General features: G+C 51.7%; 1 protein-coding gene across 1 annotated transcript in view; it reads right to left on the reverse strand.

The window, feature by feature from the left end:
* The window catches only part of FGFR2 (fibroblast growth factor receptor 2), a 102,363-nt gene extending 77,312 nt beyond the window's left edge, over nt 1-25,051 (reverse strand). The window contains exons 1-2 of the mRNA XM_034663629.1: nt 24,633-25,051; nt 20,502-20,777 (exon numbers count right to left, since the gene is read on the reverse strand). Of these exons, the coding sequence (XP_034519520.1) occupies nt 20,502-20,670 (169 nt within the window). The 5' untranslated portion in view covers nt 20,671-20,777; nt 24,633-25,051. The remainder of the gene's footprint in view (nt 1-20,501; nt 20,778-24,632) is intronic.
* Nucleotides 25,052-26,101: the final 1,050 nt, after the last annotated feature.

Consider the following 26,101-nt stretch of genomic DNA (forward strand, 5'->3'; position numbering starts at 1 on the left):
TGACGTGGACGAACATGCCCTGGGAACAAGGGCAGGAAACTCCAACTCAGAGGCAGGTTCCATTTCCCGAGTACGTTTGTTTTTCTCATTCAACACCTACTGAACGCCTACTCCGGCCCACGCTTTACTCTGGACGCTCAGGAAGCGACAGGGCACAATAAAATCCTTGCAACACCGGTGGGACTTTAATTACAGTGGAGGCGACCGACCATAAATAAAAAATCAGCCAAAAATATGAAGTACGGGAGGTGGTCTTAAGTGTCAGGAAGCCAAACACAGCGAGACGGCAGCACGGCAGCACCCGCATAGGCCGTGGGGGAGGACTCGTTCTAGAGCGGGAGCTGGCAAACGACAGCCCCCAGGCCAAACCAGCCATCGCCTGTTTTTGTAAACAGAGTTCTGCTGGCTCGCAGCCACGCTCATTCCTCAAGTATTGTCTGGGGCGGCTGTTGTTACAATGGCAGAGCTGATTAGTTCTAACCGATGCCCTATGTCCCGCAAAGCTTTGCCCTCCCTGTACGAGCAGTTTGCCAGCCCCCGTTGAACGGGCTGTTCAGGGAAGGTTTCTCTAGGGAGTGAAGGGCACAGTAACGTTTGAAAGATGCTGCTGGGAACTTAGCTGGAAGGTCCTCTGGCCACGCTTTCCGAGGTTGCTCGGTTCAGGTCCTAAGGCAACTGAACTGCGGGACTAACAGAAGGATCGTGAACTCCGAAGCCTGGGCAGAAAAGGGAAAGGAGGAAAAATGTGGCCGAGAGGGGAAGGAAGAGGAGAAGAAAAAGGAATTCAGTTTGGCCCCGAATCTCAGACTTTGCCCCACTTCCAGCAGCCTGGAGTCACCTCAGAAGGGATGCTGCCCCCAAAGGACACCTGGCCCAACCCCTTTCACAGCTGATTAAAGCAAGGATCGGAGGCATAACCGACAATTACTGACACAGCAGCCGCAATGTTAGAATGAATTTACACTGGATTAGCCTGGGTCATAAAATAATCAGTAAGTATGAGGACCACATGGCATCATCAGCCCATCACAAAGAGTATTACAAAACTGGCTTTCCTCTGAGCCAGAGGTGGTCCTCACGAGATGACCGAGCAGGGGTGACTGGACCCAAAGCACAATGCTCCCTCCTCTCTTCAGGAGAAACTGGGACCCACGCAGCCAGCCTGCCTCCACCTGGCCCCCAGGTCAGGAGAACCATGTCCCTAGTTCGCGCAGCAGTGGGATATGCTGACACTGCTTTAAAAAAAAAAAAACAACAACAAAAAAAAACGAGCAGGATACTTGCCTTTATGATGCAGAAAATCTCTCCCCTGACCAAGGTAGAGCTATGATTTCCCTGTTTTTAAAGGAACGCATTTTCACTGAGAATCCTGTGCCTCACCTGAGACAGGTAAAGCACTAAGTCTCGCTGACACCAGAGGTGCCTGGACCCACGTCACCAAAGACACCACCACCTGCAGGTTGTAGGAAGAGGAACAGGGCACACTGAGGTCGCAAGGGCAAGGGCCGAGTCCTGTTTGGGGCTGGACACACAGGGGCTGCTTGATAAATGGGTGCCATCCTGCACGAGAAGAGGACAGAGCCCTGAGGCCCAATTCCACTCCGGTCCTGCTGGATCTCTCCACCCCTGGTCCCTCATCCACTGAAGAGCAAGAGGCCCAAATAACACGGTGTCCCTTGTGAGGACCCAATGAGCCAACCAACAGGAACCTCATTGTCCAATCTCGTGCTTGCTGGGCCCATGACAGGCCGTCCTGCTGTCATTCTTCAAGGCTGAAGACGCTCGCAGTGACTCAAGCACCACTCTTTCCAGAGAACACACAGAGAAAATCCGGATTGATGGATCTCTGCAGGACACAGGACAGTTTTACCGACGGGCTCCCATCTCAGTGGAAGATGACATACTAAAAGCGGTTTTTATTTCTAGTAAAACCAGGTCAAAACTGTCACCCAGTTTTCCAGTTAGATGATAAGCTTCATCCACAATATGAAGCCTCCCGACTCCAAGTCTGAACCCGTAACTACCGCACCGGAAATTCAGAAAGCTCGTGCTCCGCCCTCACACCTGAGCCATCATCAGTCCACAGAGAGCTCACTGGGGGTGTGTGAAGCCCCCCAAGACCGGGGTGCACGCCAGGAGGACTGCAGGCGTGGTTCAGGGAGAAGGGCGCACAGGTGAATAAAAAGAAGGGGAGGGCGGAGGAAGAGTCTGGGTAAAAACAATACCAAGAGAAGGAGGACAGTGGGGGGGGGGGCCGGGAATGAGTAGGGGGGTGAGTGAGGCAGGAAAGGGACACCACACCAGCCCACTGCCACACCACCCAGGAGCACCCCCGCCCAGCTTCTGGGTTCCAGCATCAGACACCTCGGGACAAGGTGCCAAGGGCATGGGTGCTTTGCCTGGAACCCCAACAGCTGGCTCCGTGGAGGCCACTCTGTCCCCACCCATCCCTAAGAGGCCACTCCGGGCTTGGCTTTCTCTTCTATGCCCGAATCCTACAGGTGGCTTTCTTGCCCGTGCCCTGCAAACACACTCCCCGAGGGCTCTGCCTACACCTGCACAGGTATCTCCCTCACACTGTTCTGTGCGGAGCCAAAAAGATCGGCCAAGTCCTCGGACACCAGTGACGGTGCATCTGCGATGTCCCAGCGGCCTCCCTGAGGTCGGTCCACCTCCACGGACAGGGCCAGTGCCTCCCCGACTCCCAACAAGCTGCTCGGCCTGCTCTGTAACACACAACAGTTGACACGGGGCAAAGTATTCCCCGGGAGATTTAAACAATACCTTTTATAGTCATATTAACATTTTCTGGATTTGTTTTTTCCCCCCTTGGTGCTACAGCTTACTTTTAACCTTTCTTGCGCAGAGCAGGGGCGAAATCCACGTGGAGCGCACAGTCCCACACTGTCCCTCATCTGATCTCGCCAAAACACAACAGGGGGAAGGTTCCAGCAGCCACTCTGCTCCACGCCAAATACTCTTTCTCAGGGACGTTCCCAGACAGACACAGAGTGTTCCCACCTATCTTTCCTAATGTAAGTTCACAGAGAAGTGAGAAAGCTAGCACAGACGCTCGCTGGCGCAGGACACCGTTGCTGTGACCTAGAACGGCCAAGCGGGCAAGCGGGTGAGCTGACGTCCAGGGAGGGCTCGTGGTGCTGGTTTCTACACACCACACGCACACAGTGGGTGCATGGATTTCAGCTTTCTCCCCAGCAGTTTCAAACCCTGAGACGTGCCAGCAGCAGGAGGTCTCGCTTTTGCTTCTCAATCAAGTGGGAGGTTAGTAACTGAAACCGTGGGCACGCCCGCAGCGCTGTCCCCCAAATGCCATCTGTGCCGTCCCCGCTGTGGGCCACCCTTCCCTCCCCTCGGGAAGGCCTCGGGCCCTCACTCCTGGGGAACGGAGGGGCCTCATCTGGGCAGACAAGGAAACTGAGGCAGGACAGCCATGAACTGTTGGAGTGACACGGCACTGATGTCACTGGCCTCAGGCCACAGGTGTTGACCTCCGGGTAAACAAGCCCAGGGAAGCAAATCCTGGCTGACGGTGCCCAGAGTCCAGGGGAGCGCGGGCTGGGGGGGCCATCCTGTGAAAGTCAGCGAAGGGCCGTGACTTACGCACCTTCACCGTGCCCGTCCCTGGCTCCCTCGCCAGTGTCAGCAGCAGGACTGCGTGGGGACAGCTGACGCGGGGAGGGCGTTTGAACAGTAAGCTATTTCAGGTAACGCTTTATGTTGCCAAACCAGCCATAGGAGCACTTCAGATTGTCACTTTTTATAACGTTTGCCTATAAACTTTCCCGTGTGGTTGTTGAAATGGCGCCCACATGCAAACAGAGAACAGATGGGAAGCCCGCGGCGCGCCCCGGCCCATCGCCTGCGGAGGCTGGACGACAGATTTCAACTGTGCCGGGCGAACAAAGCAGCTTTTGCCAGCGGGACGACGACGACGTCACAGGGCACGGATTAAGCCTTTTCTGGGGTTTCCTCGGGACGGTGGCTCTTCACGTGTCGCGATCCCCGTGGCTAAGGAACAGGAACCCCGGCTTCGAGGTTGTGGTGGGGTGGCCACTGGAAGGCACCCCGATGCTCCTCCATCCAAGCCCCAAACACGTTCCTCCAGAAAGGGTTAAAAAGGGAGAAGGGGGGGACGGGATGGATAGATCGCGCCCCCCAAGGTGTGGACCTGGAGCAGAGGCCAGGTGGGGGGTGAGGGGGGGAGGCGGGGACAAACCTGCGTCCCTCGGCACAGCTCGGGGCTCCCACGGGAACTGTGGCACCAGCCCTGGGGCAAGAGGAGCACGACAGCCCGGGCTTCCTGGTGCCCTCCCTGCTACTGCACCGCCCCGCACAAGAGAAATAAATATCACCGCTGCGGGGCTGCCAACGTCTCAACAGAAGCAGCCCTAGAACGAAGCTGCAAATGTCACTGCAATGTCACAGTGCCTGCGACACATGGAAGTCGGCGGCGGCTGATCCCGTCTGTTCCGGTTAGCCTCGCCTCACCCTCCGGGTCTTCAGGATGGCCTGAAGCGGCCACGCCACAGTCCGGGTACGAAGTTTTAACTGGCTGACACCCAACTTTCTGTCCATGGGGATGGAATACAAAACCCTTCCTTCATCTCACACAGGCCTCCTGAAGTATTTTTATGAGCGTGAATGGAGGGAGTCTGGACAGTCAAGACCCTGGGCATGACGGCCCAGCTTCTCCGTAACCCGCAGAGGCGGATGCCACCCCATCGGCCTGCCTGGCCCCGAAACTCACCGATGGAAACACACAAAGGCTAGTGGGGTCCCCCCCACCGTGACATCAGAAATGCCCGCCCCTGTGGGCCCTAGCACGGGGGCTCTGCAGACACACAGCCGGTGAACGCAGGGGCGCAGAGCTGCTCGAGCTCAGACTTCCTCCGAGCTTCCCCTCTGCAAGAGCAGACTTGCAGGAGACAAAAATCCTGACATCAAACGGAGACCTTATAAGGCATGGGTACTCCTCGTTCTTTAAGAGGCAGGAGGGAGAGACAAATCGCTGCACAATATAAATAACGAAAGCTCCCTACCTTAAGAAATACTGCCAACATAAAAACGGGGGACACAACAAAGTCCAAGCAATGGATCGCAGATACGTCAACGGTCTGAAAGGCTGCAGATTCCGCTTTCCGACCCATCATCGGGGTGTCTTATAGACACACGTCAGCACTTAAAACTCTCCTTGTCGGTTCCTCGGGGGCCGTAACAACCACTAATAGCTACCTCTGCCACAGTAGCTTGCCTGTTCCAGAAATTCTGGACTGGCTCACATTCCTCATGATCAGATGGGATAATGGCATATGGTTCCAATATGGTCACCATTAAAAATTATATATTTAGGCACACCCCTCACATAACTGAGGTCTATCGTTGAGATACATGGCAAACAGCTTTCCAAGTCTGAAAAGAAATGATGCTGTTGCCCATGAGAAAATCAAACTGCCGAAACAGCCAAGTGCCTAGGAACGTTCACTTAAGGACTCATGACTATCACCCAAGATGCAGACCCGGAGTGGGAATAGTCACTCCCGGTCTTGCTGTCAACATCTCCCCTCCTTTCGATCCTGATGTTCCAGGCTGTTAATTATCACGTTCTCCAAAAGGGAGAGAGGGGGACACCAGAAGGAAGGTTTTCTCCCTGGTCACGACACCTGCATCAAATTCTTATGTTCAGGAGAGCAGAATTTCCATCACACCACCAAGACGCAGGTACCGAACAGCCTTGTCTGCCTCAAGTCCCCACAGCTCTGCTTGAGCTGAAACCTCAGAAGTGAGTCCTCTGTTCAAAAAGCAATTCCCAAACATGCCATTAGATGATCTGAAGCAGAAACTAGCACTACAGGTCATGTCCCAGTAGCCCGCACCGCCAGTCGGATATACAACGAGGAGTCTATGCGCTTGACTGGCTGGTCACCCAGGCCTGAGCCTCCTGCCTTCTGGAAACACTTGCCAGATGCGGAGGAAGCTGGCGCTTCTCAAGCTCTTCGGGGCTTCCTTGGGCACACTGTTGGTGGCCCCACCGACTAACCCAGACTTCCTGGGACATCTCTCCCAGCAGGAAGGTACTCCCTGTATCAGGAAAGGAACAGGCGGGGCAGGGACAGGGCTTCATGAGGAGGTAAAGGAATGAATGAATGGGATTTGCCTGACCTTGACCAACCCGATCTTTAAGATCAGGAGTGGCCTGGCAAAGGTGTTGCCTCTAAAATGAACATATCACCTCCGGTTCTAAAAACCTCATCTGCCCCCAACATGTCTTCAGCTCCCCGAGTTCTGACAACAGCACAGCCCTCTTCCTCGTATAAAGGAGTTAAGCCCCCTTCCTAATCGGATGCTCCTTCAATTCCCATAGCTGGTCCTGAGCCCTTCCTCTTAGGCACACCCCCATAAAATTTAGGTCTATCTATGGGGTTAAGGCTCTGGTCCCAGCTCTGTCCCTGCCCTGGTGACTCTTGGGAAAAGGACACGCTGGAGACGTTAACACACTGAGAACAGACCTCAGTCCCAATCTGCCACTTATAAACTGTGCCACTGGAAACAAGCTTCTCAGCTTTTGTCATCACTTCCTGTTTCTTCACCCGCAAACCAGGAACGTAATAAAAGAGAGAGCGGGCAACAAGCATCCAGCTTGGGGCCCGGCACGGAAACACGAGTGTACCTGCCAGCAGGAAGACCTTCCAGCCGAAATCATGCTCCTCAGCGACACCAGACGAAGCATGAAAGAAAAGAAAAGCCCCCTAACCAGGTGTTCTCAACATGGAAGGATGGGGATGTAACAGAACAGAGGGGACCCTTCTAGTATATTCCTGGCGCCCCCAGCACAGTTTACCGTTAATCATCTACAGTGTCATTTTGTTTTCTGCTTGTGTGCCTGTGTGAGTTCCTAACTACAGAGCCCTGTGGTGGAGTTCCTGGCTTCCTGGGACCTCCTCCTCCCTCCACACCCCCTGTACCTTCAAACAGGTATTGAATCCCACCCCCGGCTCTGGGGGTCCCTTCCCTGCACTCTGTTCCCCTCCATCTCGGCAGCTCTTCCCACCCACTCCAGGTCAGCGCGGCTCAAGTCCCCGCTCACAGGCTCCCTGTTCTAACTGCCCAGCTACAGGGGTGCTACCCCAAACCAGCACGTGCCCTTCCTTCCACGTCTTCCCTGCCTGAGCCTCTTGCTGACTGGCATCAACACGCAACACGACTCAAGCTCTAAGTCCTCACAAAAGCCCCGCTTCTCCCTCCTGCCTCCCATGCGATCAGGCCCTGCATCTGCACCCCTGTGAATTCTCTCTGAAACAGCTCTGGGGGGCGCCTGGGTGGCACAGCGGTTAAGCGTCTGCCTTCGGCTCAGGGCGTGATCCCGGTGTTATGGGATCGAGCCCCACGTCAGGCTCCTCTGCTGTGAGCCTGCTTCTTCCTCTCCCACTCCCCCTGCTTGTGTTCCCTCTCTCACTGGCTGTCTCTATCTCTGTCAAATAAATAAATAAAATCTTAAAAAAAAAAAAAAAAAGAAATGAAACAGCTCTGGGAAGAGGGCAAGGGCAAGACCTCACTGGTGCAGGCTCACTCCGAGCCCCTATCTTTTCTCCAAAAGACCTCTACGATGCCCCCAACCCACCATCACAGTCCTCCCTATGTATCCACCACGGACCACCACAGGAAGCTTCTGAAAAGCAAAGCTGAACTTACCTTAAAAAAAAAAAAAAAAAAAGGCAGAGACCACTCCCCACTCTGACAGGTTAAAACCCAAAGAACATCACCCACATTAAGGCCTTGGTTGCTCCAGGCCCCAGATCCCTCTCCACCTGCTCCCTCATACCCTAGACTTGTCTGTTCTCATGAGCACGCTTTCCTCTACCCGGAAACCCTGTCCCACTACTCTGCCTGGCAAACTCCTATTCAGCCTTCAAAGCCCAGCTCAAATAGCATCTCCTCCATGAAAATTCCTGATTCTAATTAACATGGCTCACAGTGCTCTCACCTCCAAGACACTAGAGCCTTTGTTTATGCATCCAGTACATACACAGCCAAACACAGTCTGCCTCCCCCCCACCCCCCCCTCTCCAACTGAGCTGCTTGAGGAGGGGACCAGCACAGTGCTTCTCAAACTTTATTTTGCATAAAGGCCTCCTGGAGAGTTCATTAAAACACAGCTCTTTGGGTCCCACTTCCAAAGTTTCTGCATCAGTAGATGTCGAGTGGGGTCTGAGAGTCTGAATTTCCCACAAGCTCCCAGATAACAGTCACGGTGCTGGTCCAGAGCCCACATTGGGAGAAGTTCAGCGCCAGTGTCCAAGGGCAAGAGTCTGAGACCTGGTTTTGCAGTGATGACCCCTCAGCCCCTTCCCATTGCTGAGCCTGAGCCCGGGTTTACAGAATAGGAAAAACACCTCCGGGCTAGCCTGCTGCTGGTCAAGGTCATTATGAGGACAAACCAAGAGGCTGCCTAGGAAGGCCTTTGTAAACCCTGAAGTGGGGGGCACATCCGAGAAAAAACACCCCTCACCCCAGCTCCGGCCAGGGTGGGCCTGGGTTCCTATGTGTGGGTTATAGCTTGATCCTAACTGAGCATTTTTTTTTCCCCAACCACGTGGGAACCTCGATTTGCATTCCTCTGACTTTAAGACAGGGTTTTCTTTCAAATGTGCAAATCTGTCACATCATATCTATGTAAGTTACCTAAGTGGGGATTTCTGGAATGTTCACAAATGGAACTAAACATCCAAGGATCTTGCAAAAGTTGTTACCAACACCGATGACACCTGTTTGATGACTTTAGGGAGGGAAGAGGCCTGGGGCTTATTAAAATAGCATTTACTGTTCATCCGTCCAACAAATCAGGGATACCTGATATGTATATGGGGCACAGAAAGCCCAGCAGAGTTCCCTTGACAGGACGCCTTACCACAACCCCACAGCATGCCGGGAGTAACCCTGAACACCAAACCCCTCGGGCAAGGGGCCCAGCCTGTGCCCTGCACAGCTCCCAAGCTTGAGGAGCCAAGTTACACCAAGTGCGGTAACTGGCCTGCTTTCCGGAGTCCATATCCCGTGTAGTCAGAGGCTCTGACTATATTCCAGAAGCAAGCTTTCAGGGGCGGCAAGTCACTCTTCCACACTTAGTGTTACCCCTGGCTCCTCGAAGCTGCTCCGGGCCCAGCTCACCCCCTGACATGGACAGAAATAGTCCACGCTGCACACTCAAGTGGGGACGTTCGCCCTGCAAGTCCCCGAAAGGTTAGATCGTGTCCAGATCCTCGGTGACATTTTCCCCCAGCCCTCCCCTCAGTCAGTACTTTCCGAGCACAGGAATACAGTGCCCCCAGGGACAAAAGAAAAGGGAAAGGGGGCGGGGTAAGAGTTCCTCCATGAGGGCATGGCCACCTCCTGTGCTTCAACTTGGGGCCCTTTGCCCGTACCGATCTGCAAGTTTACTTAAAGGGCTGGACCTACCTTCTCTCAGCAGGACCCCAGCTCCAACACTTGCTCAGAGTCTGCAGCTGTGTCCCAGGACTGGTCCCCCCCCCCTTCACCCAGCAGCATCCCGGCCATTTACAAATGAAGGGACAGCAGCTGGACACTGGGAAACAGATGGCCCTCCTCATTTGAATGGGTTTGATCTGGCAACGCAGGCCTCAGCAAGTTCGGGCCTGGCCGGGCCAGAAATCACGTTCAGGCTGAGGGCACAGATTCATAGCCCGAGGGGTCTTTAGCAAGCGGCTGGGTCGGAATGACCTCTTGGAGAAGTTTCCTAAAGTGGGAGGGGGCAGGGAGCCTCTGCGGTGGGTGGGGCGCGTCCCCAGCTGGCTTTGCCCCCCAAGACCAAGAAAGGCAGGACAGAGAAAGGCAGGTCCAAGCCCCAAGCCCCGGGGATCCCTTTTCTCCAGTGATTTACAGAGAAAAGGAAATTTTCCTCTTGGGTGATCCTGTGCCCCAGGACTGAAACCACATTCATTCAGGAAATTCCGAATTAAGAAAGGTGCCACCAGGGTTAAACCCTAACCTTTCTCCTAGGCCCTAAGCCGCGCATTTGCATAGGAAGAAAACCTTCTCGAAAACAATCTCTGAAGAGATCTCACTTCTCCAGGCAGAGCCCCTTGCAAAACCCACCAGAGCACCTCACCTTGGAAGGGGCTGTGCTGGGCCCCCAAGCATCTTGGCTTGCTGTGGAGGACATACCTGCCCTTTTTAACCCAAGACTGTGCCCCACCCCACTCCAGGGAAAGGAGGGAGCCTTACTTGAACCCCCAGGTCCCCGGGTGAGGTCCCACAATCAGCGTTCACTACCCAGGCCAGGTCCACCGGGCTCCCCTGCCCTGCACCATCCCCCTGCCTCCACGGCAGCCTGGTAAACAACTGTAGCTCCGGAAAAGAGACAGCCGGGGAAGAGGCTGAGAGCTACCCCTTGACCACCTGTCCACAGGCCACACCTGTAAGGGTGGGCACCTCGGGGCAACAAGTGAACGCACACAGAGGCCAGCAGAGGGGCCAAGCAGCCAAGGAAGCCACCTGGCGGGCCCATCTGGCTGGTACTAACTAGGGCCGAGGCAGGGGGTCCAGCTGACCCATCAAGGTGGGTGCCTACCTCCCTGCCAAGAGCGGCCTCGGGAAGCTGCATAGTTGGAGTACCCAGAAAAACCCTCAGGGCTCCTGCCTCCCTGTAAGCCTCGCCATCACGCTTCTTCAGAGCACCTGCACCCTGCATGGGAAGTGGCGCCTCATTTCTGTAGCTCTATGACAAAGGTAGATGGCCACCCACTCAACAGCACCTGCGGCTGTTTTTGGCTTGCCGTGCTATCCCCACAGAACCCAGCACATAGTAGGGTTTCAAAAAATATACCTGGGGGAACAAAGCCAAGGTCAATGACGCTGCAGTGGGAAAAGTGTGTCGATGATCTGCTGTCTCTGCCGAGCTCTGCAAGTTATCACGCCGCCAGGGCTACGAGGCACACAGGGAAAGCTGCAGGGCCTCCTCCGGCCAAGCATTCAACTCCTTCTGTCCAACACTGTGCACCCCCTTCTCAATACCCGCGACCCCTGGGTGTTCTGCAGTCACTGTCCAAGTTCAGCAGAGTCCAGAGGACTAAACCAGCCCCGATTCACCTCCATGTCCAGACAGCTCCGCTCAGAAATTACTTTTAACCATCCAAAATGAGCTTTGTTTGCTTTCAAAATGCTCTACTCCCCAGCCTCTTCCTCCCCTTGGGAGGCCCCTCCTAGCCAAGGCATGTACCTATTGTTCCTTCTGACTGGGTATTTTCTTTTCTTTCCCCACTGTTTTGTTTTTTTTTTTCTTTCCTAGCCTCCGACATCATAAGGGCCAGGTGTTTCTCATTTCCATGGCATTTGTCATTGCCATGACTGTAGGTGGTAGGAGCCCCAGGTACACCAGTCTGCACAGGTGGGTCTTGACCCCACGGAAAATCAGACATGCTGAAGAACAGCTTGACACACTACCAGAGTGCCAACCAACAAGGCAAACGTTTCGTAGTGCCAGAGCAAACTCCCAGAAAATGGGCAAGTACCTAGACCAGCCAGCCTGACCTGCCCCAAGTCCTGTAGCGGGACTCAGCATGGATCACCACCTGGGACTCACAGCATCTCCCTCCCGTCTACTGGGCGGGAGAAGGATTAGCTTCTTTCTAATAAGCTACATACCACCGGAGGCCATCTAGAAGAATCGCAAAGGGGTAATTCTTGGAATGGTTTTATTGCCCGTGACTCTCCTTCAAATCGCTTTAGGAAAATAGGTGTGGATGTGTAGGGAAGAGACAGAGTCACCCCGCAGCGTCCTTGCACGTTTAAGAGTCAAATGACAGATTTAGGAAAGAATGAGGGGGCCACCACAGTATTCCACAAAATACCCTCCTACTCAGGAAAGACAAGGAATCAACCAATAAATCTTTGTCCTACCAATAAATTCACCCAAACGCCTGGGCCCATGCTAACTGTGGGGCCGTGGAGGAAACATTTCATCTCTAAGAATCTCGGTCAAGAGTCTCCTGCACAAAACGGGACTATGAATGCCTGGGGTCAGCTGGAGTGTTCAGATTAGAGCTGGGGGGAGAGCGGAACCGGAGGAAGGTGGTCACAAGGTACAAACTTCCAGCTGTAACATGAACAAGGACTAGGCATGATGGCTGTCATCACCATGGCTGTGTCGGGGAGTGACATTTTTTCAGGGAACAGATCTTAAGAGCTCTCATCACAAGAAAAACTATGTATTTTTTTTGCATCTATAGGAGATAATGGATATCAAAGTTACTGTGATAATCATTTCATAACATAAATAAGTCAAATCATCATGCTGTATGCCCTACACTTATGCAGTGCTGTGTCTACGTATCTCAATTAAACAGGGGAGAAAAAGATTAGCGATAGTACAGGTCAAGGTACCCAGCACCGTGTCTGACACATGGCAGGCATTCATCTTCATCCTCATCCTCTCAAGGAATGGGCTAAAGAAATGGCCCATCCATCCATTCTGACCATTCCCCCTCACACCCTGGCCGATCCTATCAAGTGACCCCGCAAGGTTATAGCAGGCAAAGTATTGCTCAGCTCCTCGCCCTCAGTCATGTGGGTCCCCTCACAATTTCCTTCCCTTCCCTAAATTCTGGAAGCCCAGCAGGCTGCCCAGGGAAAGTCACTATGGACAAACTTGGCCGGGATGTCCATAACGTGCTGCGAGCGCTCGCCTCACTGGCCCGGGCAAAAGCAGAGCCCACTACACCCTAACCCCCGCCCCCACAAACCCAGTCTCCATCATTCTTCAATCCTTTGGAAACCTCAAACAGAAAACTCTTTCCTTGCCAAAATATACTGCTCTCCACGAAGTGTGTGTCCCACCATGACGACAGAGCTGCAACCGCATTTTCTCAATGGGGAAAAATCAGGTCAACCCAGAACCATCTGGACTGCAGCCAGCAAGGAGATCAGAGCACGTTTCTGAAGTCCAGACTTATAAAGACCCAAGATAATAAAAAGGGCTGGATAAACCAGGGCCTTGAGCACCCTGTTAATGTAAATGAACTCCCATCAGAGAATTTATCATTGTACGTTGTAGGGTAAATACACCTGAAATACTGGTTTTAAATCCTCTATCGGGGCACCTGGGTGGCTCAGTCAGTTAACCATCCCGACTCTTGGTCTCAGCTCAGGTCATGATTTCAGGGTCATGATCTCAGGGTCGTGAGATCAAGCCCCTCATCACCAGACTCCACCGCAGCTTAAGATTCTCTCCCTCTTCCTCCCTCCTGCCTACTTTAAAAAATTAAAAATTAAAAAAAAATTTTAAACCCTTTATCAGGTTTTTTTACATAGACAAGAAGCAGGGATGAGTAGAGAGAAAAGCAGCATTTATCGAGCACCTCTTCTAGGCCAAGAACTACGGTTAAGGAAGGGCTCCACAGCCACTTGCATTTAATCTTCATATTCTCCCTCTTTACATAGATATTATCAGCCCCATTTTAGATAAAGGGACGCTCAGAGAGATTATCTATCTCATCCAAGGCCACAGCACCAGGAGACAGGAGAGTGATTCAAGCCCGACTTGCCTAACTCCCAAGGCTAAGTTCCTTCTGTCTGTGTCCAAAAAACACAACACGCATCATTCAAAAGTAGTTTATTCATTTTTAAGGAGAAAAAAAAATGTCAGATAAAAAATTTAAGCTAATTTTATAGGGGCTTTTCGGTCTTTTAAATTTGAGTGATATTAAATTTGAAACATTTAGAACATTTAGAGTCCATATTCAATTGGGAACCTACCTCCCATCAGCTAAGAATGCACGTGTTTTGGTGGAAACCCAGGAGGCTTTGGCGGACAAGGAGGCGCCCCTTAAAGGCAGCCAGCCACACTCCTACGGGGCAATCTCACCATCCACTGAGAATCTGAAGTTAGAGTGTTTTCCAAAAAGTTTAAACCCAAAACTTGTCACTGCAAAGATCCTTATTTTCACTCTAAGGCCCCTCCCCACCCCACTCCCCACCCAACAGGCCAAGATGGCCTTTATGATGTCTACATATTCTTAAAACATTACAGCTGGTCATGTATGGAAAACCTTAACAGTAAAGAGTCATGTGTAAAGAGAGACCACATAGAATCACAAAGGAGTTCTCATGTTAGAAAATTAACATGACAATTCATGTAGAGTTTCTCCGAGTCAGAGCTGAGGACTGAGTTCCTTTCTTTCCAGGAAAGGTGATATATAAATCATATAAATAAATACGTCCCTTGTCCTCATTCCTGAATATATCAGAATTTTCCTTATAAGCTGGTTTTTGACCTCCTCATAAAACATATTCACTATAACCTGAAATTCCATATATGTGCATTCCATTCGTACAGGACTTGGAATTTACCATTCTTCAGCTGGACAAGGGGTTAAAGGAAAGAATATGCCACAGCTTGGCTCCCTGATTCAGTACAAAAAGAATCTGAAATTTACAATATTCACATGAAGTGGCAAAAATCCAGAATGAGGCGTAATTACGTATGTATTCCAAAGTGGAATAAATGACAACAGCTCACGCCCAGCATCTTACAACTCCGTCATGGTGCAAGTTTCCCAAAACCAAAATTACTAAAAACCTAAAGCATGCCCATTTTACATAACATACACTCTTCAAGGACAGCCACAGTCTGTCCTGAGAATTAAATATACTTTTGCATGAATACAGAAGTGGTAAAAGCTTGAAGTTACATAAATGAAGTCCAGTGAAAGCTACTATTTTGGGTTTTCTATCATGCCCTTTTAAAAAGGGGTAGTTACAGATCAGAGCAAGGAAGGCAAAAAGAAAAAAAAAAAAACACTTGGGAAAAACGTCACCTTTGTTAATTTCAGAAGGAGCCATCTCCAAGACACACAGGATCCTTACGGTAAAGTGGCCAACAGCTTGTTCAACCAGACTCATTAAAGAGCCTGGCCTCAGGCTCGCTTCCCTACCTCCTTCTCTACATTCCCTAATTCAAGAAGGCCAGAGCTGAACCAGCTGGGTCTACCTGGGTAATTAAAAGAAAGTGGCCGTTTTGTGGAGACTCTACGGCTCCCAGAAAGCCTCAAGGCTTCTCATGAAGATAAAACATTTTCCCCAAAATGGAACATGAGTTATACATACATTTAGAATCTCATGTCCAGGCGCCTGGGTGGCTCAGTCGGTTAAGCATCTGCCTTCCGCTCAGGTCAGGATCCAAGGGTCCTGGGATGAGGCCCCTTTGGGGTTCCCTGCTTAGCAGGAAGTCTGCTCCTCCCTCTGCCCCACCCCCCCTTGTGTGCTTGCACGCTCTTTCTCTCAAAAATAAATAAATAAAATCTTCAAAAATAAATAAATAAAATAAAATTTCACATCTGGGACCCTTAGCTGTCTCAGTCTGTAGAGCATGTGACTCTTGACCTCAGGGTCATGAGTTCAAGCCCCACACTGGGCACAGACCTTACATTAAAAAAATAATAAAATAAATAAAAATAAATAAATCTCAAGTCCAAAAGCCTCTAACAAATCCAAGCTGTGTTCTTAGGAATCTGCTCATCTTGGATACAATGATGCTGAAACGTAACTGCTCAGACCCCACCCCCCACTTCAGCTAAGGCCAACGGTTCAGCCCCTACATCAGGTTCACTGTTCAGCCACATACAGCCCTGAACACGGTCACCATCACTTAAAAGAAAGCACAGTAAAAAGGCCGGTCAGAGAAAAGGCCGTGAGGCAAAGGTGTGGCCCGCTGAGCAGCATGGAGCATTTCCATGCCATTAAAGCTGAAAAAGCAGAGCCATCTCTAAGTGGACACAACAAATGGATAAAAAAGAATACAAAACGTAAGGCTGAAGTCACCCCTCCTCAAGGAAAACAAATAATAAAGATCATGGGCATTTCTGCACAGCAGCTTCAGGAAACCCATTGGATCGGAATCACTTATGGGACTGCCTGAAAAACTTCCCCTAAATAATTTCGGAGTTGCCTACCCAGACAAGCCACCACGCTAAGAATCCAATCAGGGCCGTGGAAAGCAGCACACCACCTTACTTCCTACGTGGTGCCCCAAAACCAATTTCCCACGTTCGCCTTGAAAGACTTAATCAGACAGCTTCCATGGAAATGGAAAATGAGGCCAGACTCTGGGGAGAAAGGGTGGTAGCCTTTTAACAATTCCTCTAGATAAGTCAACACCCAAACAACAGACTTCAGACTGCAAGGCTACTGGATACATTTTACGGAGAATGTGAGCACTAAACTCTTCCTGTCTCAACACGACCCTGGTATTGCATAAACCAGGTAATTCCTCATTCAGTCCCATACTGGAAACATCTCCTGTTGGATTGCTCTGGTTATCTGAACTCTCACCCTCAGCTGGGCCAGAAGGACTTGGAAAGAACCCCTTCTGGTTCCTCGTGGAGAGGTGGGGAGGGTCAAGCCCATAGCAGGTACTCAGTGTTCTGACTGGTTAAAGTAAAGAGGCAGAACACCACACTCACTGAATTCGGATCAGAGGGAGCGAGTATAGAAACTACACAAACGTCAACTTTCAGCCTGCCAAATTGTCGCTCTCAAAGTAGTATTAAGCACAGTTCTTTGTCTCTGAATTGTGAAATACTTTATATACTAATAAAGAATGTGTACTTCATTGTGTATTTAACTGCATGAGCCCGCATTTGGTTTAATTGACCAAGAGTAAGTCCTTGTTCCTAAGCGAACTCTCGAGTTCCAGTCAACTCTTAAATATTAACACTCGTATTGAGGAACAAAGATGCAGATAATACAAAACAGAAGATTATTTTAAATCATTTGCTCTTGGTATGCGGATGTATTCTTTTTTTTTTCTTTCCTTTTAACTTGCAATTAAATGCGTATGGCTGATGTTGTGGCCTTTATAATACTTCTAACAAAGGACTTCAACCATGCTGGAAAAATCTGACTTCGAAAGCTCTCCATGTGCGTCTTTCACTCACCCGCTCTGCTACTGAGTTTTGGACCAACTCACATCTGTCCAGGAGAGCATCACCTCTTAGAAGGTTGCCCAAAAAACTGGTTTAAAAAAAAAGAAGAAAAAGGCAAACTACTTTCTTCCCAGGTTGCTGCTTTCCAGAATCACACTTTCTGGAGGGTGGGAAAGTAATTAGGGGTTTAGGGTTGGAAAAGCCCTTTTATTTTAGCTCCTACTGGGCTGGTGTAAACAAAGATATCATTAATGTCAACAATGACTTAATTAACCAGAGTAGGTGACGAGAACTTGAAAGCGTCACCTCCTCCCCAGGATAATCAAGCCTGACCATACTTTAAATGATGAGAATATTAATCAACAGAACAGTACTTGGCATTGAGGACTGCCCCCCGCCACGAGTCAATAACTGAATTTACAGCCTTCAGCCATTCCTCTACAACAATGAATGACCAACTGGAAATATTCTTTTTTAATCTGGGATATTAATGAAAATCTCCTAGAGATTATTTGCTTCTCAAGTCAGCTGAGTACATCCAACCCTACTGTTTGTTACCACTTCGTTGTGTCCAGAAGACAAATGGCATGTGATAGATGATATGAGAGGATGATATAGGATAATACCGTACAAAGCTTAGAAGACTGAAAAAGGATCCTCCAGTCTTAGGGCTCAGGCTCCTTCCCGGAACTTACTCGCATTTTTCCAGCCCAAGAGACCTCATCTAATCTGAGCCTTCAAATTAACAAACCAGAAAGTCTTCCAAGATGGGGCCTGGTGCAATAAAAGGTTATGGTTGAACTTATGTTAACAAAAGCTATAGTTACACTCACCACAGAGGACAGCCTGGGACTGGCACACACTCATCCATCCATCGTCCCTCCATCTTTCCCCCCAATTCGGCAGGACCATGGCCTAAACTAGAGCTGTCCCAGTCAGTTGGCTTCCAGTTAACTCCTTTCCCATCAAGAATTAGACAACCTTCCTAATAGCCCCCGACACCAAAACAAAACTACCCACAATGAGAACTCAGATAGGTTGCCAATATGGTACTGACAGACCAGGGCAGCCCAGGCGCTCCAGAAAGCTGTCTGGAATCACAAAGGGCTTTCTCCATGACAGAGCGACTTTCTTCTCAACTGTCCCCAAAAGCCTCCACGTTTCCTGACATTGTGGCACCTGGCAGGGCCAGCCCACATGGGACAGAGCAGACACGTGTGCCCACCTCATGGGCAACGGGGAGGCCAGCATGTCCTGGGTGCTCAGGAGACGCCAGGCCATGAGCTGACCACTCTCTGCTCCCAGGGACACTGAAATCTCCCAACGACCTTTTGATGTAAGGAACCAGAAGCCTCCTGAGGACGTTAATATACACTTAACATGAATGAAGACCTTCAAGATCATCTTATCAAACCATCGGGCCACAGAAAGGGAAACAGAGGGACAGGGCTTCGCACGCTCTTCCAAAGCCACGCCTCTGCGGGTCTCTTACCTGAAACGTCTCGCCAGCCCTGGACACAAACCTCACAGAAGCTGTGAGCCCAGAAAAATGCATGAAATAACTTTGGCGAAGTATTTCCTATAATTTTGGGGAATTCGTGAACCACCCCACCCCCAAGCCCCAAGAGTGCCCCCAGATCCCAGGTTGGGAAGACCTGCTTTCAACAATACTCCCATTGTTGGATACAAAGTTTTACACAAAGAACCACTGGGGGCACTTTATCGCTGTCCATGGTTTCTTCCCCCTCAATGCCCCACCTCTTTCTTCCTGCATATTTTAAACTTTCTTCAGTAATTAAGGACAAGAAAAGAAGTCCTCCAGGACCGTTTTACACTTTCTGTTGAGATAAACTCCCAAGAATGCTGCCCTGAAAGTCAAAATGAAAAATGACAGTTTCTTCCTACCCTGGGCCATTCCAGGGCTCACCCGGTAAGGAAATCCTGGCTCAGCACGCATCTGGGCCACGCACTCAAGGGAAAACCAGCAATTAGGAAACACATCTATTTTAATTATTAGCAAAATTAAGGAGGTACAGGCCCGACTTTCAGAAACCAGGACTCTTTTCTCTTCCGTTAAGTCCCTCAGAAAGGCATCGCCTTTGCAAATCACTCACGTGCTTACAATACAGCACAAGTCACAAGGAGGCTGTACCCTCATCACAGCAGCTAGATAGAGCCTGTTAAGTGCCACAGAGGCAAACTCTCGCCAGATTCCCTCTCCCAGAGACGGGGAAGCCACTGTGACGTCACCGCACCTGTTCACATGAGGCCTTCATGCCTCTGCTTGAGACAGGGCACCGGCCTCACTCTGGCCAGTGCTTGACTGCTTTGGGTAAAATCAGGGTCGTTTTAGAAAAACTGTTGCCCTTACCTATCCTTTCATGACCCGCACACGGGGTCCCACTGGGAGCCCCTCTCTCAGCGCGGTCATCTCAGGCGGGAACGCAGCCCTCCTTCCCATGTTGTCCTGACCCACCCTCTGTCCTTTGCCAGCCTGTGGCGCCGGGTGCTTTTCCAGAACAGCTGAGCTGACCCCAGACCACTCAGGACCACGGCAGGCCCCCAAAGCTAAGCAAGCACCAGGTGGGCTCTCAGCAAACAGGTTCATTAAGTGGCGATGAGTGCTGGGATCTGCCATTTTATTCTCGGATTACCACTCGAAAAATAACTCAGCTACCAATATTCCCGGCTGATGACAGATTTCAATGCCACCCCAAGTGGAGGCTTGGCTACTGTCGTCTCGGGAGGACCCGGGAAGGAGGTTCCAGACCTGCCTGGCTGAGTAATTCAGCCCAATGTAGTGTTCACAACTGGCTTTCTGCCTTTAAAATTAAATTTCCAAAGCTGAAACACCAGTGTGTGGCCTGTTCGACCTGGAAGTTCTCATAGATAATGGGAGACACCCAGGTACCTTCACTTTCAAATTTACCTAAAATAGAATTTGCAGTATCTGTGACGTACTGCTTAGGTAGTAGGAATTACAATGGCTTAAAAAAAAAAAAAAAAGTAAAATGTCAAGCATCTCTGTGAACTTCAGAAGCTTCTTTTTCTCCTTAGACAATGAAAATAAAATGTCAGCATTTTCGATGTTGGCAATTTCCCTTCATGGCTCCTTTTGTCAGAAAACAGCAATTCTTTACATCATAAGCAAGACCCCCTTCAGTCAGAATGCTCCTGCTAGGAAGGTTCTAGATGGCATTCACCTACAGGCTCTCCTCCCACAGCGCTCCTGGGCAGTGGAAAAGGTGAAGGGCCTGCTGCCTCCCTTACCCAGCGCAGAGAAACGCACACACCAAGAAACCAGCAAACTATACCGTTCTGCCTGCAGTGTCACAGCAAGGAACCTTCTCTAGCCATCTCTGACTTGGGGGGGAGGGGTGCCGATCTCTGACCCGGGGGGAGCAGAGAGCCCACTCCTTGCTCTTAAAGACTCACTTACAATGCAAGGGCCGCTCACTGGAAAACAGGCCTTGACCTCAGTGCCACTTCCCCAGACACATCCCCAAACAAACTTGGTGCCCTGAAAGGTGAGACGAAACCACTTACCCTCCGGCTCTAAAGTGGTATCCTCCACTAAATTGAAGGAGGGCCGGGCCAGGGACAAGGTTGCCATGGTGACCACGACCAGGCAGACGAAGCGGGCCCAGCTGACCATGGCTGCGGCGGTGCCAATCCCCCGTCCTCTTCCATATCTCCACGTGGACGTCACTCCCATCTGCACACCTGGTCTGCGAGCATGGACTGCCAGCAATGCCTCCAGCCTGCGGTGGGCTCCGGAGCCGAGGTGCCGGTCTGGCCGCTGCTCCCGCGGTGCTGCAGCCTCTAGGGGAGACAGATCCGGCGAGTCAGTGAAATCCTCCCCGATGCCAGTTCGTGGAAACCCAAGTGGGCTACCACCGTTTCTCAGCCTCTGCATTATCTGCAAACCTGGCACGTGCGCCTCAGGGTCCCAGGTGTTCCTGCCAGACGGGTCCACCACAAGCCGCGCTGGGCTGATTGTGAGCAAGCATACTTTTAAGAAAGAGTCTACAGGACAGGACTCCGTGCAGCCACGCCAGTGAGGCAAGGCGCACTCTCTTCTGCCATCCACTGTCACCTCCACAGCCCACAACACGCAGAAGCAACGTGACCTTAGTTTCAAGGGCAACTACAAAAGCAAGTTAACAATGCTCGGGTTGGCAGAACCGACCTCGTTAACTTCTCTTAGGCCAACGAGGCTTTAGACAGCTGGATGGTGGAGGCGTCTGCGTGAGGACTTATTTCTGGGGCTGCCGCTGAACGGCTGGCTCCGCCCTTACTGTAGTACTCGGCATGAAAGGAGACCAGCAAAATAAAAGGAACCCCAGGAAGGCTACCAAAAAGCCCCACCAGTTTACACTTGTCAGGATTCATTTTCCAATATGGAAATGTATTTCGGATCTTCCGCCAAGCAGCCACTTATAGAGAGTGAAGGAAATGCAAACACATTCAAAGCCGCGGATCCAAAAAGAGGCTCAAAGCCTGAATCCCCTTCCACTGCGGCTACGGGCAGCCCCCGCCTCCTGCCTCCTAAGTGTCTTCAGCCCACACAGGGTGGGCGACCGAGGGGAGTGGATGCAAGCTCTGAGAAATAACGCAGGTGATTATTAAGGGACAATGGTGATATGTAAATTACTGTCATGGTAAGTGATTGGGCAAGTAAATTTCAATTTGTTAATCTATTGGCTAAAACCTGTTCACCCATATGACCCCAAGGCAAAGAGAATTGTCCAAGCTTAACTATTCCAAATAACTTTAAATGTATTCATTATCCTCAATGACCAAGTACAGAACAGAAATGCACCAACTTGAGAAAATTTGAAACAATCACAGATTCAGTGAACCAAATAAATGAACCATACTTTAAGGACTGAGGGTGAGGGTGAGACCTTGAATATAAAAATCTCTTAAGTCTGGGCTTTTGGCATGCCAACTTGATGTTTCAAATTCTGCCATAAGATTTCAACATTGCCTGAGCCTCTCCAAAGCTACATCAGAAAAACTGTTCCTGTTAGCCCTGACTGAGGATTAAACTGGGAAAAGAAAAGAAAAGAAAGCACTTACGAAAGGGTGTGATTCACAGCAAAATCAAGAAAAGTGTGTGCCTGTGAGCACACCCTCTATTTTCAGGTTGCTTGAAGGATGTTTTTTTCCCCTAAATTTTCTTTCCTCTTGAAGTTAGAGCCTCGATAACTCCCTATCTATTTCTACATACGTGTGGGAGGAAAGTACACAAGCATTCTCATTGATTTACTAAGCATTTCCAGAATGCATGGGAATGTTCTGCCTCTGACACAACTTCATGAACAATCTCAAATCCTAGCAGATTTCATCCAAGGCTGCTTCCCTGGCCACATCACCCACGTGTCCTAGCCCAAAGGGTCTTCCTTTGCTCCAAGCAGAGAAAGCTGTCCAGTGACCTAAATCAGCTAAATCTCAGACCATTCATTCATCCCATCAGCTTGCACAAGTAACTTGAATTTTAGCCATTACCAGGTCTAGGCCCCAGGCCGCCCCCTGCCCAAATCTCTGGAAGGCGGAGGCCTAAGGCAGCAGGTCTGCACGACTCCTCACCAGAGTGGACACAAGCGTGGAGGGACCTCCTAGGCAGGATAATTAGATCCCGAGGCTCGGTGTTGGGAACACAGGCCCAGCAGGCTGCTGGCGGCCACAATCCCGGCTTCCTGCCTTCAATACCATAATCCTTCCTGGAGTCTGAGCCTCAGTGAAAGCCCCAGCGTGTTTATTTTTCCCCTTGAAAGGGAACTCTCTTCTCTGCCTGGGCTGCGGGAGGAGTTGTCACCCTCCCTATGATGGACGGCTCTTCGTGGGCACCCGCTCCCCAGTCTGTTTTCACCTGGGCACAAAACTGCCCTCAAAGACAGGCAAAGTGACAAGCAAGAGAGCCTGGCTGGCAAGTGGTCCCTATGCCAGGTTCGTGCTGGGCTCCTCGAGTAACCAAAATATTTCCAACCGCCCCCCCAACGCTCCAAGAGGGCAAACCCACACAGTGCCTACCTCACTGAGCTTCTCCCACTGAGTGGTTATCTGGCTTCTGCCGGCTCATCCATGCTGAGCACTTGGGCACTTTGTTTCTGGTAGATTTTTACATCAGGAAAGTCAACAGTCCCAGGCAAGGTTGGGATGCCTGGGTCCCCCCAGGAGGCAGACCTATCTCTGAGCTCAAAGCCTCCCTACTGTTCCCCTTGTCTTCCGAGCTGAGTAATGGAGGGAGCTATCAGGGGTCAAATCTGGGCGGGGCGGGGGGGGGGATGGAGAGGAGGTTCCTCAATGTACTGAAATCTCAAAAAACACAAAATACAGGCCGACCTAGGACGACAATCCACTCCGTGGTTAACGCTAGCAAGCCAGTGAGAACTTGCAGCAGCTTTGGGGAACTCCTAACCACCAGCAGCCCTGTTTCATTGTAGCATTTCTTTCATTTGTTTGCCTGGAATATCCTGTTTTCTCCCCCTTCTTGGGGCGCTAAAGAGCTCAGAGAAATCTGCATTTTAATTGACATTCCAGGGAGAGGGAGAGGGGCGCCTGATTGCTTTTCTATTCAAACTAAACAGGCTTTTCAGATGAAAATGAGTCGCGGCCAGTGGAAGATTTACAGGGATTTGGGACCAGGGGGACAATGGGGTTTTAAATGTTGATAGCGTTTCACACCAAACACATAATGGGTGCCCCGAGTGTGAAAGCAGGTTTGCTTTTAAGGGTAGGTTTTATTGAATTGGGCCGGAGGAAGACAGACCCGGAGAAGGCTCTGGCAAGAGCGGGCTTCGAGGGGAGCGGCGGCGACTCGGCGCGCCAGCCCGGGACCCCTGAGTCTGGCCCTGTGGCCGCGAGGGTGGGAGCCAGCGCCTCGCAGGGCCCTCGGCTGACTCCCCGGCGCGGCCCCGGCGCTGAAAGAATGAGCGCGCAAGTTAGAACTCGCCTGCGCTTTCGACATCCCCGAGCTGCTGCCGGCAGAGCAGGCGGCGAGCTAGAAAAAGTCGGTCCAGTTCGCCCCCTAGCCCCAGGCGCGCTGTGCTCCCTCCAGCACCGACAGCGGCAGCGGGAGAGGGGCACCGGTTACTGAAATCGGGGAACCCGAGCGGCCTCTTCCTCAAAGGTGCCGCCCCCGAGCACAGCCAGCCCTACGGAGAAGTCGCCCGGCCCATCCGGCGGCTCCCTCCCGGGGAAGCGTCTCCACACACACACCCCGCCCGGCCTGGATGGGACGGGGCGGGCGCCCGCCGCATCCAGAATGAGGCACCCCGAAGATGCCCCTCCGAACCCCGGACCTGCGGGGCCGAACCACCAAAGAGGCACCCCCGCCACTCGCCTGACCGCCCTGGGGGCGGAGGACCTCGCCGGCCGGTGGGACGGAGCCGGCCGGAGTTTGACAGGGAGGGGGTGTCAGTGCCAGAGGCAGATGTCAGCATCTGGATGGGGGTGATAAGTAAAGGCAGACCTTCCCAAGCGACCGCCGGCAGCACGCACCCCGCTCCCCCATCACCTATGCAGCCAAAGAGGGAGGACAGGGAACAGGCTGCACCGTGCCAGTCCCCCGCGCCCTCCGCTCGGGGGATGGTGCACCCGGCGTCCCGAACTCCCGCGGCGCCAGCTTCCCCGGCGGGCGAGGCTCCCGGAGGCACCCGACACGGCGATTACCTTGAATGGCAACGCTCCTCGGCCGCCGGTCTGTCCCCGCGCCCGGCGTGAGTCGGGATGGAGCAAGGGACGCACTCGGGGGAAACTCCGAAACAGAGTGGTCCTCGGGTCCCGCCTGCGCCAAGGTCCGAGGCTTCAGGCGCAGCCCAGGCTGCGGAGGAGCGCGGGCATGACGCCCGCCGGCTGCCCTCGGGTTTGGGGAGCGAGAGGAAGAAAGGACTCAGGCTCGGCGTCTCCTCCACCAAACTTTGCTCGCAACTTGCGAACGCTCAGGGCGCCCTGGAACGCCGCGGCCTCGGGGCGCCCGGGCCCCGCCAGCCCGGAAAGCAGTCGCCGCGCCGGGCCAGCTACGCCGCCCGCAGACCCCGCGGCGCCCGAGCTTTGTGGCGGCCGCGCTCGCTCACTCGCTCGCCCGCTCCGCACCCCGTTTCCTGGACGGCGGCTCCCGCTCTGCCAATCAGCGCCGCGCGCCCGGCCGCCCCGGCTCCGCGCGGCTCCCGATGCCCGCGAGCAGCCCGAGACCCCGGCCACCGCGGGCCCCGAGAGGTGCGGTGACGGTCTCGCCCCGCGCCACCGCCCCCTTTCTTCCCTGGGGACTTAGACCGACGGCTCGCCCGCTGATCGCCTTGCGTTGTTTTAGTTCAAGGCAGAAAACAAATGACGGACTGCCTGCCCTACCCCTGGAACGACTGCATGGGGGGGGGGGGCGGGAGGGGGAATTTAATGCAACTGAAACTTTTGGAGGAGAATGTCTGCAGGACATTGCACTTTTCTGTCCTGCAAAACAGTAGCAGTGAGAGGAGAACCCAGTATTTACGGAGGTCCTACTCTGGGAGGGCACACCGAACCACCGCCCTGCACCCTGCAGAATAATATTCCCAGTTTCTGATAAGGAAACCAGGAGAGAGGTGAAGTAATTTGTCCAGGGCCACACAGCCGGTTATTGGCAGAGCCTGATTTTGAATCTGGCCTCTCATAGAGAAAGTCAAAAACGGCAACGACAAAAAAAAAAAAAAAAGTGTTTAGTAATATGTATCTGGAGTAATAAAAAGAAATTGGAAAGATTCTAAAGAAATTACGCTATACATAGCTGTGTGGCCTTGAGCGAAGCAGTTCCTCCCGAATCTTAGATTCTTCAACTGAATGCCAGGCTGCAACTGGTTAAAGTTCATATTTTCCATTTACCTTTCTTGGGAGGCTGTCTACAGGATAATTTATTTTTTAATATACTTTCTCTCCTCCTCACTGATCCAGCTCCTAAGCTTTTGTGCTTAAGTCCGAGACAATACAGATAAAAACCTTAATTATTTTTCCTTAGAAAAGTTCATTAAACCCAGAAGTGCTCCAGAATGCTTTTGAGGCCTGAAGATAGATGGAGCAGTGAGTACAAAACTGACCTGGAAAATCGACTTTTCCAGCATTTAGAAATGCAGTTGCTCCTGGGTCACCGACATAGCACACTTCAATAA

Source organism: Ailuropoda melanoleuca, chromosome 6 (genome assembly GCF_002007445.2).
Source record: "Ailuropoda melanoleuca isolate Jingjing chromosome 6, ASM200744v2, whole genome shotgun sequence".
Taxonomy (NCBI): Eukaryota; Metazoa; Chordata; class Mammalia; order Carnivora; family Ursidae; genus Ailuropoda; species Ailuropoda melanoleuca.